Source organism: Talpa occidentalis, unplaced genomic scaffold (assembly GCF_014898055.3).
Source record: "Talpa occidentalis isolate TD23 unplaced genomic scaffold, MPIMG_talOcc4v2.1 talOcc4.15, whole genome shotgun sequence".
Lineage (NCBI taxonomy): Eukaryota > Metazoa > Chordata > Mammalia > Eulipotyphla > Talpidae > Talpa > Talpa occidentalis.
The window spans coordinates 21,545,099-21,562,253 of record NW_023601543.1 but is presented as its reverse complement, the minus strand read 5'-3'; the positions used below and the strand labels follow the sequence as shown (position 1 = coordinate 21,562,253).

Genomic DNA, 17,155 nt, shown 5'->3' with positions numbered 1-17,155 from the left:
TACCAGATACACGGCAGGCAGGGGCGCTGCCAGCCTCCCAGCCCCCAGCAAGTCTTCACTCGGGGCTCTCCGACCTTCTCTCACTTTCTCTCTGCTCTTCTCATGGCTCTGCTTCTCTCCCGGCTTCTGCTGGCGTCCCCGTGACGCCGCCCTTAAAAGCCCAGTCTCAGCCCAGGTGAATCCCATCTACCTATGCCCACACCCTACTCCAGGTGCCCGCCATCAGGCATGCATTCGGGACCGCAAGGATCCATCATCTATCCTGATGGCGGGAGGGCAGAAAAGCCTGACATTTTTTCCTTACCCTACAGGCTGTCAGCATGTTCCCAGCAGTACCAGAGATCAAGTTCCTGACCTTGAGACACTCAGCCACACTAGTAATAACCAGGTGTACCTAATGTGCGTTACTTCATTTAATCCCTACGAGAAATTTTATGAACCAGCTATTACTTTCATCATCCCCAGTTTGTAGGTGAGAAACTGAGACTTAGAGAGGATTCACATCCTAATCTCATAAATGGTGGCGCAGAACTTGAACCCAGGAGCTTTAATTGCCTTCACTCCATGCTGCTGCTTGGAAATTCAAAGCTGAGTCAGCTGTTTACCCAGGGTCCTTATAAACTGCTTCACTTTGGGGGACTGTAGGGTGAGGGAAAATGTCAGGCTTTTCTGCCCTCCCGCCATCAGGATAGATGATGATCTTTGCGGTCCCGAATGCATGCCTGATGGCGGGCACCTGGAATAGGGTGTGGGCACAGGTAGATGGGATTCACCTGGGCTAAGACTGTGCTTTTTAAGGGCGGTGTCACGGGGACGCCAGTAGAAGCCAAGAAGCCAAAAGAGAAGCCAAGAGAGAAGCAAGAGAAGCAGTAGCTGAGAGAAGGCCGGAGAGCCCAGAGTGAAGACCTGCTGGGGACTGGGAGGCCTGCAGCCTCCCGGCCCCCCAGCACCCCTGCCTGCCATATGCCTGGTGAACCCCAATAAAAGACCTGCAAAAAGCCACTAAGAACGCTGACTCCTCCTTTACCTGGTCTGCATGGGATCAGAAAACCTGCTCTGTGTCCAGTCCTGCCCTTACAATTGGCATAAGTCGGCAAGATGATCCATGCAGACGGGTATAGAGCCCTCCGAAGACTTGGAGGGACTGGTGGACAAGGTCCAGGAGCTATGGAATAAGATGAGACCTGGCATGAAGGAAATGCCCAAGAGGACCAGCCAACGACCCCCGAGGCAGCAAGAATCATCGGGGAAGAGAGGACCGTGATTCGGAGCTCGCCACTGCTGATGGAAGGGGAGGCCTAATGGACTTGGACTGAAAATCCCGCCAGAAGGCGGAGGACCTTGGCAGGTTGTGGTTTTTTTTTTTGAGAATCTGGGGGTGGCCAGTGGGCCTTGATGGCCAAAAGCAGCCTGTGTATGCCCAGCAGCCAGGCAGAGGAGAAAAGCCAACTGAGAAGGCAAAAGCTGGTGCTGATGTAAGTTTGGGAAGCCTTGAGTGTCTGTTAAGCAGCCTGAGTATGCTGAAGACCTGTGGGTCTCGTAAAATCACCTGTGGGTGATGCCCTGCTCGTTGTCGAGTGAGAGTGAGGAGCTGAGGAAACCGTCCTTGGGGGACGGGTGGGGAACGTGGCTTGGGGTGGAGCCCAAGCCGAATGCAGAGTTTGGATCCCCGACCCATGTGCTTGTGCAGTGGGTTGGCCTGAGTGCAGGGGTCTGCGAGTCGCATGGGTGGCTGTGAAGGCCGAGTGTTGGAGCGACTGCAGACAGAAACCCTGAGGGTTGGCGATTACCCCCAACAGAATAGAATCGCCAATCCCAGAGTGAGTGCATCCTGGGGGTGGATGCGGTGTGTGGCTTGTAGCCGAGACTACAGCCAGAGAAGGCCAGGAAGCCTGACGGCTCCTGGTGTGTTACAGTAGATGCCGTGAGTGAGTCCCCTCCCTCGTATGAGCAGTGCCTTCGGCAGCAGATGTGGTGGCTCATCTGCTGGTACCAATAATTGTCTTTTGCACTAGGTTGGGAACCTGCCTGGACTTATTGTGTTCTGTTGTATTTTGTTGTATTGTGATGTATTTGCTTTCGTGGGCCATAGCTGCATTGTTTATGTTTGCTAAGAAAATTATATATATGAAGACTATGCGGCAGAAAACCCTGAGGGGGTGGACTGTAGGGTAAGGAAAAATGTCAGGCTTTTCTGCCCTCCCGCCATCAGGATAGATGATGCATCCCTGCGGTCCTGAATGCATGCCTGATGGCGGGCACCTGGAATAGGGTGTGGGCACAGGTAGATGGGATTCACCTGAGCTAAGACTGTGCTTTTAAGGGCGGTGTCACGGGTACGCCAGTAGAAGCCAAGAAGCCAAGAGAAGCAAGAGAAGCAGTAGCTGAGAGAAGGCCGGAGAGCCCAGAGTGAAGACCTGCTGGGGGCTGGGAGGCCTGCCAGCCTCCCGGCCCCCCAGCACCCCTGCCTGCCATATGCCTGGTGAACCCCAATAAAAGACCTGCAAAAAACCACTGAGGACTCTGACTACTCCTTTACCCGGTCTGCATGGGATCAGAAAACCTGCACCGTGCCTATTCCTGCCACTACAGGGACTCAATGAATATCTTGCACTCAATTCACTCTTCTGCCCTGTTGTAGGGTAAGGTAAAAGTATCAGGCTTTTCTGCCCTCCTGCCATGAGGATAGATGATGGAACCCTGCAGTCCTGAATGCATGCCTGATGGGCACCCGGAGTAGGGTGTCGGCATAGGTAGATGGGATTCACCTGTGCTAAGACTGGGCTTTTAAGGGCAGTGTCACGGGGACGCCAGCAGAAGCAGGAGAAGCAGAGAAGCAGAAAAGCAGAAGCAGAACCACGAGAGAGCAGAGCAGCAGAGATCACCAGAGAGCCCAGACCGAGTGAAGACTTGCTGGGGGCTGGGAGGCTTGCCAGCCCCCCGGCATCCCTACCTGCCATGTACCCGGTAAATCCCAATGGAAGCCTGCAAAAGCCATCGAGGACTCTCTAGGACTCCTTTTTTTTTAAAATAAATTTTATATTCCCCATACAATTGCAACCCCCTTATTTTGACCCCAATCCCTCCCCTCCCTGCCCCCTACCCCCCATAGAGTGTCTCTGGTTCATAGTGTTTTGTTGATTTTGATTTTCACTTTCTTATAGTTATTCATTTTCCTGGTCCCTTATTTAAGTTTTCTAGATTCCTGCTATGAGTGAGACCATCCCGTATTTTTCTTTTTCTTTCTGGCTTATTTCGCTGAGCATGATCCCTTCCAGTGCCATCCATGTTGCTGCAAATTGCATGTGTTTATCTTTTTTGAATGCTGAGTAATATTCCATGGTGTATATGCACCATATCTTCTTGATCCAGTCATCTATTTTTGGGCATTTGGGCTGTTTCCAAATCTTAGCTATTGTAAATAGCGCTGCTATAAACATAGGGGTGCAGGTGCTCTTTGGAATTGATGTTTCTGTGTCCTTTGGGTAAATACCTAGGAGTGGAATTGCTGGATCATATGGAAGCTCTGTGTTTAGTAGGTCCAGAAATCTCCACACAGCTCTCCATAGTAGTTGGACCAGTTTGCACTCCCATCCACTAGAACTCCTTTACCTGGTCTGCTGGGATCATAGAAAACCTGCCCTGAGCCCATTCCTGCCCTTACACCTGCCTACTGCAGAGGTTTCTATCTGTAACAAACAAGACAATGTGTGAAATGCTTTGAAAACTGGAAAGTTGTATATTAACACAGTTGGTAATATACCGAGTAGGAAAAAAAACCAGGGTGGAGTCCCAGTGATGGATTTTTCCACTTGAATTCATGTGTGTGGTGCTCCTATAAATAACAGACACAAGCAACCAACAAACTATTTGGAAACTTATATTTGGAAGGAGCTGAAGTGGACAGGGGGATGACATGGTTGTTCCACATGCATTCAGAGAAAACTCAAATAATTTGGGTTGTGTCTGCATTAGTGCCTTTCAATAAAGTGTGCGGAAACAAAATGAGTTTCAGATCCGCTGCCCCCTCCCTTTGTGTTGAAAGCACTAAAGCTCGGGAACAGCAACAAAGGCATGAACAAAGGAATGTTTTCAATACAGTGATTTATATTTTTTAATACAGTTTTTATTCTGGTAACATTGGTTTATATCATTTATGCAAGTTCCAGGTGTACAGCATTGTAACCACTGCACCCATAACTGCAACAAAAGTCGTTTCCATCCACTGCCATAGAATTGACCTCCTTTATCCTTCCCCACCCATTTCCCAACCCTCTTCCCTTCCAGTAACTACCACTTTATTCTTTGTACTGAAGAACTTGATTTTGTTTTCTTCATTTGTTTTATTTCTTTGTATTCCACATATGAGTAAAATCATAGTATTTGTCTTTCTCTGTCCTGACTGATGTCACTTAATATAACACCCCCAAGGCCTATCCATGTCACAAATGGCAGGTTTTCTTTTTTTGTAGCAGAGTAATATTCCACTGTGTGCATATATGTATTGCATCTCTTTATCCATAGATGATTTACTTTTTATGTTTCATAGAAAAGTATTTTTGTTCTCTTAACAACCATCAGTGTTACTTAAATGTGAATGAATTGCTCTAAAGTACATGCAATATTTGAAAATGCATATATAGTTCCATTTGAGAAATGCATACTTCTAGCACATGAAAATTAAGCCCAAAACACACATTGTATTCATGCAGTCTAATAATGCACCTTGCAAACACAGGAGACTAAGCAGCAGTCATGACACCTGAACTTTGAGGACTAGCACATATGAAGCTGGTAACAAACTATATACAATTCATTTTGAAGGGAACATCAGGAGCTTTGAAACCTATATGAAAGGAAATACTATTTATTTCCAGGGTCTTGGGTGTGCTCCTATGTTGAATGTCAATATTGAATAGCAGCATTCTATACTAAACATATTGCTAATAGCTGTACGCACCAGGTTATATAAAAAGTCTAACGGAAGTAATTTTTTCCAGGGAATCTTCTCAGTGACGAATCCACATCCTGAAATTTTTCTAGTTGCAAGAGTTGAGAAGGTACTCCAGGGAAACATTACGCACTGTGTGGAACCCTATATCAAAAATTCAGACCCAGCAAAGGTATTTATCCATAGATGATTTAGTTTTTATGTTTCATAAAAAGTATTTTTGTCCAGATGTTTTATCAAGATCATCTGTGAACATTTCAGCTTAATGTCCAATTTGTCTCTTAAATGATCATTTTAAATGGTCGTAGAAAAGAAAAACCTTAATTCTCTCAGTGTGCAATAAATTCTGAAAATAACATGTACTGTGTAAGGTTGCATGCTAAAGCTTGAACGGGACTTTCTTTTTTGTCATTGTCATTAGGTTTTGTTTGCAGGAGGATCTGATTTCTGCTTGTTTATCCAAATAAGAGCTAAAGACTTTTAGGCGACATCTGTCTGTTGCACCATATTCTTGGCAATAGCCACACTTTACTGCCAGCCCTACATACAGCCCGAGAATGTTAGAACAGGGAGGGTAGAGGTGATATAGACCTGTATTAGTTCCTCAGTGCCACTCCAGACTCATATTCCTGTCTGTGATGAAATGAGAAGTGAAAGCCAAGAGAGTGAGTGATTCATGAAGCTAGGAGCATTCGCCTTGCAAGGATGACTTTTCTTTTGAGATTTTTGCCCTTCCTACTTTTTACATGTCATACCTCTATCTTTTCTGAACCATTAAATGGTAAGGGGCTGTGTTTTCTTGCTTAATGATTTTAAATGGCAACTTTATAAGTTAGCAACCTATACACTCCAAATTTTTGGATCCTGAAATCCAAACCTTTGCAAATTATTCATCTAATCCTGTTACATTTTTTAAATGGGTAAACAGAGGCACAGAGAGGGTAAAGTGTGTGGCACAGATGACAGTAACACTCCGGCCTCTGAGGATTTAGGAAGAGTTGATGTGGCATTTAACTGTATATCCAAATAGTGTTTATTAAATGGAAGATGCTACAGAGAGGAATGGGACAAATTTGTAAATCAAAAAAAAAAGTCTCTGCAATATAAAAAAAAGCCTCTAGCGCTCTCTGTCCCTTAGGGATATGCATCCAGCCAGCATTTCCTTGCCTGCTGAGACTCCATACGCATTTAATCTCTTTTGTCTTCTCCAGAGCCCATGCAAACAGCAACTCCTGCCTGCACTAAACTAATTGCAATGACTCTTTGTCACTTGGCCCTTATCTTGCGGGTAGAAAGGTCAACTATACCCAGAACAGACTTATCCCAAGTATGATGAGTGATTGCATACTCATGTGGGAAAGGAAAAACACATTAAAACCTCTTAAAGTTTTCCCGGTGGATATCTTGGGTACAGAATGTGCCCTATACCTATTTTTTTGGTCTTCTGATACCTTGAGGAAGGCCCTGTCAATGAGCAAACGCAAACACAAAACCTTTAAGATATGCTTTGGTCTGAGAAAGTGGATTGCTAAGATGTGTTGTGTGTTTTATTTGTAGCAGTTTCTATATTTTCCCGTAGATTTTGGTATTGAGCTGGGGGAGTTATTTTTCTGGGTGAGTCCCTGGTAGTTTGAACAAATGTGAGCCTGTCTTCTTTTTCTGACCTTAGACGGCCCAGAAGGTGCACAGGACAGCTAAGCAAGTGTGTAGCCGCCTTGGACAATACAGAATGCCCTTTGCTTGGGCTGCCAGGTTTGTACAAATATAGTCCCACCCTTCCATTCACCCTCACCTGGAGTTGAAGGCTGCTGGCCTTCTCAGCAGTGTTCAGCAACCTGTTTCTGACAGACCAATTGTGTATCTTGGGACACCTGGAATGTGTGTTATTCCAGTAGACGGAGTGCCTTAAACAGCATACATTTCCTGTCATACTCTGGAGACAGGAAGTCTGAGGTCAGGTGCCAGCACGGTCAGGTTCTGGTGAGGCCTCTTCTCGGTTGCAGGCAGCCAACTTCTAGTGGACTCAGGGGGGGAAAGAGGGCGGCCTCACTGGCATCTTAGAAGGGCACTAATCCCACTCATGAAGGCTCCACCCTCATGACCAAGTTGCTTCCCAATGGCACAACCTCCATATACTATCAACTTGGGGGGTAAACTTCAACTTACGAACTTTGGAGAGGGGTACATAAACACTCAATTCCTACCAGGATGTAAGAATTCTTTCCCTTAGAATTTACTGTGTATCAAAGATCCTTTCATTTCTGCATATGTCTTGCATCAGGGAAATTTTCTTTGGCTTGGGATACTGATCTGACTGACACCATTTAATTTATTGCATTTTAAGGCAGAACTTTCTTGCAAAAGTGATGGAACTTTTTTTAAGAGAAAACCAGAAATCATAGGGAATTATGTACAATATACCCACTATTTCAGAGTTGACTGGGCTTATGCTTTGAAAAACTATCAAAGAATAATTCTGGGAAATATGCTAAAATTAGAAGACAGAGAATGCAGTGCAAGTGTGTAATTATTTAATAGATTTTCTAGTTTCATGATAACAAATTCAAAGCCTTCAGAGCCAATGTATTTACTAGCATGTTATCTGTCCCACATGTCTTGAGCTAGGTTGTGTTATTTATTTTTTTCAAATCTTTGCAAATCTGCATAGAGTGATGACTTACCTTCTTGCTTATCCCCACCCCCCAAGAACAAGTTCATTGGCTAGTTTGTAGTGTAGCCTGTACAGCTCACTGCAAGTTCTGGAGAAAGAGAATCATATTCTAAATAATTCAACCTTACATTCGAAGGTTGAAGGTTAGGAGATTCTAAATTAATGAACTTGCCTATCATTATTTGTCAACACTGTTTCAGGAAAGGTCTCAGAATGTATTGTATGTTGATAGATAAAAAGGCACATTCTCTTTATTCATGGACTGGTAAACATTATTAGCCAAGCAGAGGTGAATGGCAAAGAATATCAGAAGTTGGTATGGTAAAATATGGCTTGTAAATAGAAGCATCCTTAGTAATGCTCCAACCTGGAAAGTGAATTGCTGCTGCTGTTATTATTTTATAGTTACTAAGTGCTTACTCTGGCCCAGGTGCTTTGTGTGTACTTTCTTTTTTTGTTAAAGATTTATTTTTATTTATTTATGCATACAAGAACTGGGCTGTAGGCCAGAGGTGCAGGAGGTGAGAGGATTCACCAGAGACAGAGTGGGGAGCAAAACAGGCGAATCTACTGAAATACACTGCTGAGGGGAGCTGGGGGCGAGTCTGCCTTGCCATGTGCGTTAGCTCCCTGGCCAGGATCGAACTCATAGCTTCATAGTGCTGTGACCTAACCCCTATGTCACCAGGGAGGCCCCTGTGTGTACTTTTTTTTTTTTAATTTATACAAGAACTGGGGTACAGGGCCTCCCCGGTGGCGCAACGGGTGGAGCGCTGCGCTGTGAAGTTGTCCGCAGCCTCTGCAGGGCGGGTTCGAATCACAGCCAGCCAGGGAGAAACCCACGCGGCACAGCAGACCTCTCCTGACTCGCCCGCTGCTCCCCTCAGCAGTGTATTTCAGTCCGTCTGCCTGTTCTGTTCCCCACTCTGTCTCTGGTGAATCCTCTCACCCCACACACATCTGGCCTATACCCCAGTTCTTGTATGCATAAATAAATAAATCTTTAAAAAAAAAAAGAACTGGGGTACAGGCCAGAGGCGCAGGAGGGTGAGAGGATTCATCATAGACAGAGCAGGGAACAGAACAGGCAGACTGACTGAAATATACTGCTGAGGGGAGCAGCGGGCGAGACAGGAGAGGTCTGCCGCGCCATGTGGGCATCTCCCTGGCTGACCAGGAATCGAAACTGACTGTAGAGGCTACAGACAGCCTCACAGCACTTGGCTCAACCCACTGTGCCACCGGGGAGGCCCTGTGTACTTTCTTAAGAGATGGGTATGATGAGGAAATTGAGGTACAGAAGTAAAAAAACAAGGAAGTCCATGCCCCCGAGTTCACATATGATGTAGCAGAGGGGGGCTCAGAACTCATGCCCCTGACTGGCACTCACTCCAGCACACAGTCGCAGGGGCTACCTCCCTCTTCAGACTGTGACAGTAACTGATTTATGCTGTTTTGTCAGTGGAAAAGTTAATTTTAAAATCTTCTAAGTTAGAAACTTTGATCCCCTATTGTGATAAGGAATTATGCTGTTTCCTTCCTCAATTGTGCTGGTTGTCAGCAGTAGTAGTAATTCACTCTAACGGCTTGACTGTGGTATTGAAAAGATAAACCCCTGTTTACTGAAAATAAAGGAGGTATGCTTAGAAGTAGGAACCGTGGTTAATGCCTCTAACCACATCGTTAGACACTCTGCCAGGGGAAATTATGTTTTCTGGCTGTAGCTACTTTCAGTGTTGTTGGGTACTTGTACGTTACTTTGCATTTTAACAGTAAAATTGCTTAAAAATGGGAGAAGGGGAGAGAGAGGAATAAATAAAATTCATATTGGAATCTCTACCTATATAAGAAGTTCTCTGCAAATTGACCTTAAAGATCTGATTTAATTTTTATCCACTTTGAGAGTTGCTTTACCTTTGATTAAAATGTGTATATTTTATACTGAATAGTTTGCACAAATGTATAGTCATGTGACTATGGCACCAATCAGGATGTAGAATAGGCCTGTCACTCCAGAAGGTTTCTTCATGCCCCGGTCCTCCATCCCATCCCTACCAAGGCAACCCAGCTCTGATTATTACCACTATCGAGGACTGCTTTCTCTTCTAGACCCTCACTGACATAGAATCATGCAGCGTGTACTCTTACATTTGGATTCTTACACTCTGTTTTTGAGATTCATCCGTGTTTTATGGATCACTTGTTCCTTGTGAGTGATTCTCCATCATAGGAATATACCACAATATGTTTATCCATTCACTTGTTGATGAATATCCTGAGTTCTTTCCATTCGAGATCTCTAACTAATAAATCTATCGAACATTCATGTGCCATATGGAAATAAGCCTAGGAATGGAGTTGCAAGATCAGGGAATAGGTATATGCTTAACTTTGTGCGAAACTGTCCAGCTGTTTTCCAAAGTACTTTTACCATTTTATACTCCCGCCAGCACTAGTTTTATCTTAATTTATCAATACTTTAGATTAAAAAAAAAAAACCTTCTGTTGCTGTTTTAGACCCATTTTCAAAGATACTCAAGGCTCTCTGGATCTGGATGGGAGATTTTCTCCTTTGTATAAGCAAGATAGCAGCAAGCTTTCAAATGAAGACATTCTCAAGTTGCTCTCAGAATATAAGAAGTAAGTGTGTGAAGGAATTGCAGTAAATCCATATAATAGATGAATTTTCATCCTTAAAATTATGAATATAAATCATAGGTGGGAAGAACTGCTTAAAATTTTAAGTTCGTTTCAATGGTGGGATCTTGAAATCATGGTGGTGTAATGTACATTTGAAGAAGTGTGAACTTATACCTCCAAGTTATAGACAATGTTGTAAGCCATTGCTGCCTCAATGAAAATAATACAATAAAAATTTGAAGTTTGGATATAGAGTAATTGATGCATTTAGTAATTATTATTGTTAAGTATAAAATATTCTTGCTTTATCCCTAGGCCAGAGAAAACCAAATTGCAGATTATTCCCGGGCAGCTAAACATCACAGTAGAATGTGTTCCTGTGGATTTGTCAAGTAAGAATTCATATATTGCAAATACACATTAAGGGCTATGTTTGAATTGCAGCGTTTTATCTTTTCACTTTTTTCTTTGGGTTTGCATTGGTGTATTCATTTCCTGAGGCTACTGTCAGAAAGCGTTACAAACAGGTAGCTGGAGACGACAGAAATTTATTCTCTCATAGTTCTGGAAGCTAAAAGTCAAGCTCAAGGTTTGCTGTAGGGTTCTGCTCCCTTTGAATGCTCTAAGGAGGAATCACTCCTTGCCTCTTCTTAGCTTCTGGTAGCTCCCCACTATCCTGGGCCACCTTGGCTTTGTAGCTGCATCACCCCTGTCAGTCTGCTGCTGTCATGTCATGGCCATCTTCCCTTTGTGTCCTCACTAGGCTTTTTTTTTTAAGATTTATTTATTTATTTATACAAGCACTGGGTACAGTCAGAAGCGTGGGAGGGTGAGAGAATTCACTAGAGCCAGAGCAGGGAACAGAACAGGCAGACTGACGAAGTACACTGCTGAGGGGAGCAGCGGGTGCAACAGGAGAGGTCTGCGCACCATGTGGGACCCTCGCCTGTGGCTGGGGATTGAACCCGCACTGCAGAGGCTATAGGCAGCTTTGCAGCACAGTGCTCAACTGCTGTGCCATCAGGAGAGACCCCTTACTAGGCTTTCTAAGAACAACAGTCATCACTGGATTTCAGGTCCATCATATTCCATATGACGTCATCTTAATGAGTTACATCAGCAAGGACCTTATTTCTGAATAAGGTCATATTCTGTGTTCCAGGGTATGTGAATTTCAGGGAACACGTTATTCACCCCAGTATTACATGAGGAATAGCTATAGATGAGTAAGGGAATTTGGTTTATTTTAGCAGATGCTGTTTCATCCATAATATATGATGCCGTGAGTTTGCCCATGTTGCCTTTTGCCTTCAGTAAGTCTCATTAAATTAGGGATCAAAGGGCAAATTTCTTTTTCTTTCTTTTTTTTTGAAGATTTTTTTTTAAAGATTTATTTATTTATTTATACAAGCACTGGGTACAGTCAGAAGCACGGGAGGGCCAGAGAACTCACCAGAACCAGAGGGGAGAGCAGAGCAGGCAGACTGACGAAGTACACTGCTGAGGGGAGCAGCGGGCGGCAGGAGAGGTCTGGGCGCCAGGTGGGACCCTCGCCCAGTGGTCGGGGATTGAACCCACGCTGCAGAGGTTGAGGGCAGCTTCGCAACCCAGCGCTCAACCACTGTGCCACCAGGGAGGCCCGAAGATTTGTTTTTATTTATGCGTACAAGAACTAGAGTGTAAGCCACAGGTTCGGGGGTGAGAGGATTCACCAGAGACAGAGTGGTGAGCAGAACAGGTGGATCTACTAAAACACTGCTGAGGGAAGCAGCGGATAAGACAGGAGAGGTCTGACGCACCATATGGGTTAGCCTCCTGGCTGGGGATCGAACTCATGCCTCAGTGTCTGGTGATAGCTTGATAGCACTGAGGCTGAGACTTTAACCCTTGCGCCACCAGGGATGCTCCGAATTTCTTTACTTGTTTAGAGACAAAAATTTTAGATCCTGGGAGAGAAATGAACAGAAGACACAAGAAGATATTTGCAGGGAATAGAATGAAGTAGCTAGGAAATATTTGAAAAATGTTCAGTCTTAGTAATAAAGCCTCTAATATAACATAAAACAAGATGACTTTGCTTACCTATGAAATATATAAAAATGCTTAAAATGAAACTATGTAATGCTGGCTACGTTTGGGAGGTTTATCACCTATCACAATCAGGAGAGAAATTTGGCAATAGGTATTCAGAGATGTATGTAACAAAGACTTTTCAATTCTGTTGAGTAAGCGCTTATTGAATATCTGCTAAGTACTTTAAAACTATGGAGCTTAAAGTCTAGAAAAATGATAGACAATAAACAAGAAAACAAAAAAACGAGGGCCTCCCTGGTGGCGCAGGGGTTAAGATGCAACATATGAAGCTATCTGCAGCCACTGCAGCACAGGTTTGATCCCTGGTCAGGGAGCTACCCACGTGGTGCAGCAAACCTCTCCTGACTCACCCGCTGCTCCCGTCAGCAGTGTATTTCAGTCAGTTTGCCTGTTCTACTACCCATTCTGTCTCTGGTGAATCCTCTTACTCCCACACCTCTGGCCTGTACCCCAGTTCTATACAAAAATAAATAAATCTAAAAAAAAAAAAATGAGTAATTTCAGTCTATGATTGAGCTGCAAAGTTTTAATTTTTTAAAAATTTATTATTTATGCATGTAAGAACTGGGGTAAACACCACTATAATAATCAGAGATAATCAAATCCAGCAGAAAAAAATACCTTGACTTTGGTTCATATTCTCCCTGGGCCTTCCGTCTCCAACAATATGGCTTCACAGTAAGGACAAGCACTCGTAGAGCCCCTTCAGTCTGTGAATAACCTTTACTACAGTGGGTACTTCAATAACATTTGCTGCTATACGCATCAGAGACTTTGTGTTTTTCACCTTTGGGAGTATTGAATTTATTATTGGTAGCACATCATAAGATCTGTACTTTCAAAAGGCTTCCATTATTTTTTGGGGTGAAAATTTGCACCTGTACCAAGTTAACTTTTTAGAAGTGACTAGCCATGAGCTAATTGAAGGCATAAATTCACTGTTATTTCCCTGATACCAATAAAATTTTGCAGTGAAAGCTGAATCGCAGCCACAGGAGGAAAAAAATGTAATGGGTTTCTCTGCAGAGTTTAAATTTGTCAAAATTATGATGTGTTATATTTGGCAAATCACTGTACATTGAAACTATAATAGCAATCCATGTCTGGTTTGAAGGGTTCCACTAAAATGAACATCACACTACTCTTTTTAGGTTCTCAAAGTGCTTATATGACTTGTAGTCAATAAGAATTCGGATTTTTTTAAATCACTCTTTGAGCGCACAATCAGTGTTTACTTTCATAAATGCAGGAATGTGTTCATGATTATTAAATTATATTCTCTTGGCCTTTTTTTTTTGCTGCTATAGATTGTATTACTTCTTCATACGTGCCCCTGAAGCCTTTTGAAAAGAATTGTCAAAATATTACTGTGGAAGTTGAAGAGTTTGTTCCAGAAATGACAAAATATTGTTATCCGTTTACTATTTACAAAAACCATCTGTATGTATATCCCTTGCAATTAAAATACGATAGCCAGAAAACGTTTGCCAAGGTAAACAGTGTAAACTATATGTTTTGTGGTAAAAAAAAAAAATGTTATTTATAATCTTCTGGCTTGGTGACTCATTTGGAATGATTAATCATTTCAGGCCAGGAACATTGCGGTCTGTGTGGAATTCCGGGATTCGGACGAAAGTGAGGCCAGTGCTCTAAAGGTTTGTTTACGATATTGAAAGCATATATTTTTAGTAGAGATAGCGCTTATGGTACTCCAGTGTTTCATGCACGAAGTTTAATTTGGTTAAACGGCAAAAAGTGTGCTAAAGCGATATCTGCAATATGTAAGACAATAGTCTTACACCTTAACTGGAAGGATTAGTGCAATATTATGACAAAATGGGGTTGGAGTATAAGCTATAAAAATGGGTGAGCCTTATATTCAAGATTTTTGCCTTTGATCCACTTTGAGTTTTCATTGCTCTGATGCCCAATCATAAAGTCATTTTTTCTTATGACCTGACAGTTTAATAATAGGTCCATCGGGGGACTGGAAAGTCCTGTGTCCTTGAAATAGGAGCGTAACTGCTTTGGATGGGAGATAGGACTTCTGCTCTGACTGGCCAAATGGTGCCTCCCTAATTGGATTCGTCATCTGTGAAAAGCAGAGCCCCTGTGCCCCTTGAGAGCACAATTCTTAAATACCTGTCATTACACTGCCTGTACACCCTCATTCTTTAGAACTGGGTTTTGCTTTTGCACTCTGGCCCATTCATCAGAGACTGAAAGGGAAGTCAGACCATCTAATTATCACAGTGTTTCTCTGGCTCCCTGTAGCTTGAGCCTGAATCAGTTGCATGGATAGCTAGCCTTCCACTCCAACCACCTCAGAGAACATGCTGGAATATCTTCACTAGGTAGTTGAATATTTAACAGCCCCTACCTTTAAAAAGGCTTTCACAGAGAAACCTAAATTAACTTGAGGATTAGCTGGTTCAAATTAGATCTGTTTTCTCTGATTCACCCTTCAGTGGAGATGAAAATAACGGTTCCTTTTCCTCCATGCAATACCCTTTTGTATTCTTAGAGATTCTTAGGTTACCTCTCAGCAGTTCTTGCAAATTGCCTTCGTAACCATGTTTAAGGAGAGTTGGGCCAGGCATGAATAAGGTGCCTCCATTTCATTCCTTAGCTAGCCTAGACGCTGGCTCTGAGGCAATAGAGTGAGGCAGTTAGTACCTTGGCACTGAGTCCATATTCATCCTTGAGCTTACTAGGTTTATGGAAGTGCAAAACTCACTCTAGAAATGAAATGAGATCTTTCCATGGAACCATAGAAAGCCTTGCATTCATTTTATTGCTATAACAGAAAGTCAGTGACTTTTAAAACGTGGCCCATAAAGGAAGAGGACAGTAAGCTCATCTGTAATTTAATGGACATTCAAGTTTTAATTCCTTTTAGCTAGGAATGTGTCTGCTGTTTATTTTTTATTTTTAAACCCCTCACCTTGCCACAGAACAACCAGCATCTGGCAAATGTTGCCAACTGGATGAGGGGGAGCCTCTCATTGAGAAATGCAAATGGCATGAGAGAAGTAAGCCTGAGAGGCCTGGGTTGAGAGCATTTCCCTTCCAGATGATTAGTCTTACTGTCAACTATGTTGGGATTGGTTTTCTTTGATGGCTGGAAATTCAAAAGCATTTGGGCAACCAAATTAGGTGACATCTGGGGCGGTGCCTGGAGGGATTGTAAATGATTCGCAATTTGCAGGCTCCTGGTGAGAACCGGGGTGTGCTTGGCCATGACCTTGTGCTGACAGCCGCCTCTAACTGTGTGGGATTCTATAGTGTCACATTTAATGACCTGCATGGAGAACAGTGACTCCGTTTGCTTCTTTTGCAGTGTATTTATGGAAAACCTGCAGTGTCTGTTTTTACCACAAATGCTTATGCTGTTGTCTCGCATCACAACCAAAATCCAGAATTCTATGATGAGGTAAGTGCACACTATCCTGACATTTGTAAAGTGCGTTGGGTTGCTCTGTTGTTTCTTTCAAGTCATTTCCAACATTTTATCTGCACTTTCAATCCCCAAGTATTTTGTTCTATGAAAAATAGAAAACGTCCCCTCAAAACAAAGGGACACTGCCTGCTTGGTGCCCTTTGATGACAGTGGAAGATTTGCCCAACAGTGAAGTGGCTCTGGTGTGGGCTAACAACATAGGAAACAAACACCAGACTGGAACTAGGCTAGCCCTCACTTGGACAGCAACTGGCACTGGGGACCCTGAATAAGTCACTTCCCCCCTCTAAGTCTCCATTTCCTTGGCTTTAAAATTAGAAATTCAGAAAGATTTTTGAAAGCCCTTTGAGATTTTTCCTCCAGGGGTTCTGTGTGGGAGGCTGCAGCCTCTCTGGAAGTGAATTGCTTCAAGAGATACGGCACCAGAACCGCACTGGCTGAGCTAAATGCTTCAGTGTTGCAGACCTGAAGAGGTCTGACAAAACCAGAAGGTCTACCTCTCTTCAGGGTCTACCTCTCTGTCCCTGTCTCTGCCTCTTTCCTTCTACCCACTTTTCTATCTTTATGTGTCTGTGTACTTCCCACTGTCTCTCTTAGTGTCTCTGTCACAGCCTTGTCTGTCTGGATCTGGCTGGTCCAAACCTACAGACTGCTTTTCATTCCCACATGTCTCCATGGATCCCGGATGTGCATCCCCAGCCAGAAGAGCTGCTGTTTTCTGTTTCTCCAGCCTGATGTCTCCATTCCTGGCTTTGTCTGCAATCTTCCTCCCTGCTGTCGCCACTCCCCCAGGCCCACCTTCTGGTGGATGGAGGCCCTCTACCCCCAGCATTTAGGCCTCACTCATTCCTTTCTCAGCTCATTCCTTTCTCAGCTCATTCCTTTCTCAGCTCATTCCTTTCTCAGCTCATTCCTTTCTCAGCCCGATGCTTCTGGTTTTGTGAGGAATGGGGAGGAGGCTAGTGGTGCCTGGTGCTTTTGCCACCTGGGGAGGGAGTATGCCTGTATTTATGTTCAGCAGAGCATTAGATACCCAGATGGTCTGGATACTGGGAATAGGCATGTTCTGTGGTGAAATATACCTGCAACAGGAATTGGTTATAACACCCAAACCAGGCCTTGTGTAAATGATAATTAGGCCAGCTGTCCATCACCAAGTTGTTTAATACGTCCTTCTCTCTAACCAACACCAGTCACTACAGAAGACTGATCACGTAGGGAGTCATTCCCTTTCTCTTTAGGATGCCATAATATAAAGAGGCTTTTCAGTCATTCACTCTATATTGTCCGGGAGAGGTGTGTGTGTGTATGTGTGTGTGAGAGACAGAGAGAGACAGAG

The 17,155-nt window shown here is 43.6% G+C and overlaps 1 protein-coding gene across 2 annotated transcripts in view; it reads left to right on the top strand.

Moving 5' to 3' along the window:
• Positions 1–17,155, top strand: part of DOCK11 (dedicator of cytokinesis 11) — a 175,087-nt gene that overhangs the window by 76,816 nt on the left and 81,116 nt on the right. For both annotated transcript variants that reach the window (XM_037512033.1, XM_037512031.2), the window contains exons 13-19: positions 5,001–5,123; positions 6,621–6,703; positions 10,140–10,262; positions 10,578–10,654; positions 13,664–13,848; positions 13,946–14,011; positions 15,697–15,789. In XM_037512033.1, the coding sequence (XP_037367930.1) occupies positions 5,001–5,123; positions 6,621–6,703; positions 10,140–10,262; positions 10,578–10,654; positions 13,664–13,848; positions 13,946–14,011; positions 15,697–15,789 (750 nt within the window). The remainder of the gene's footprint in view (positions 1–5,000; positions 5,124–6,620; positions 6,704–10,139; positions 10,263–10,577; positions 10,655–13,663; positions 13,849–13,945; positions 14,012–15,696; positions 15,790–17,155) is intronic.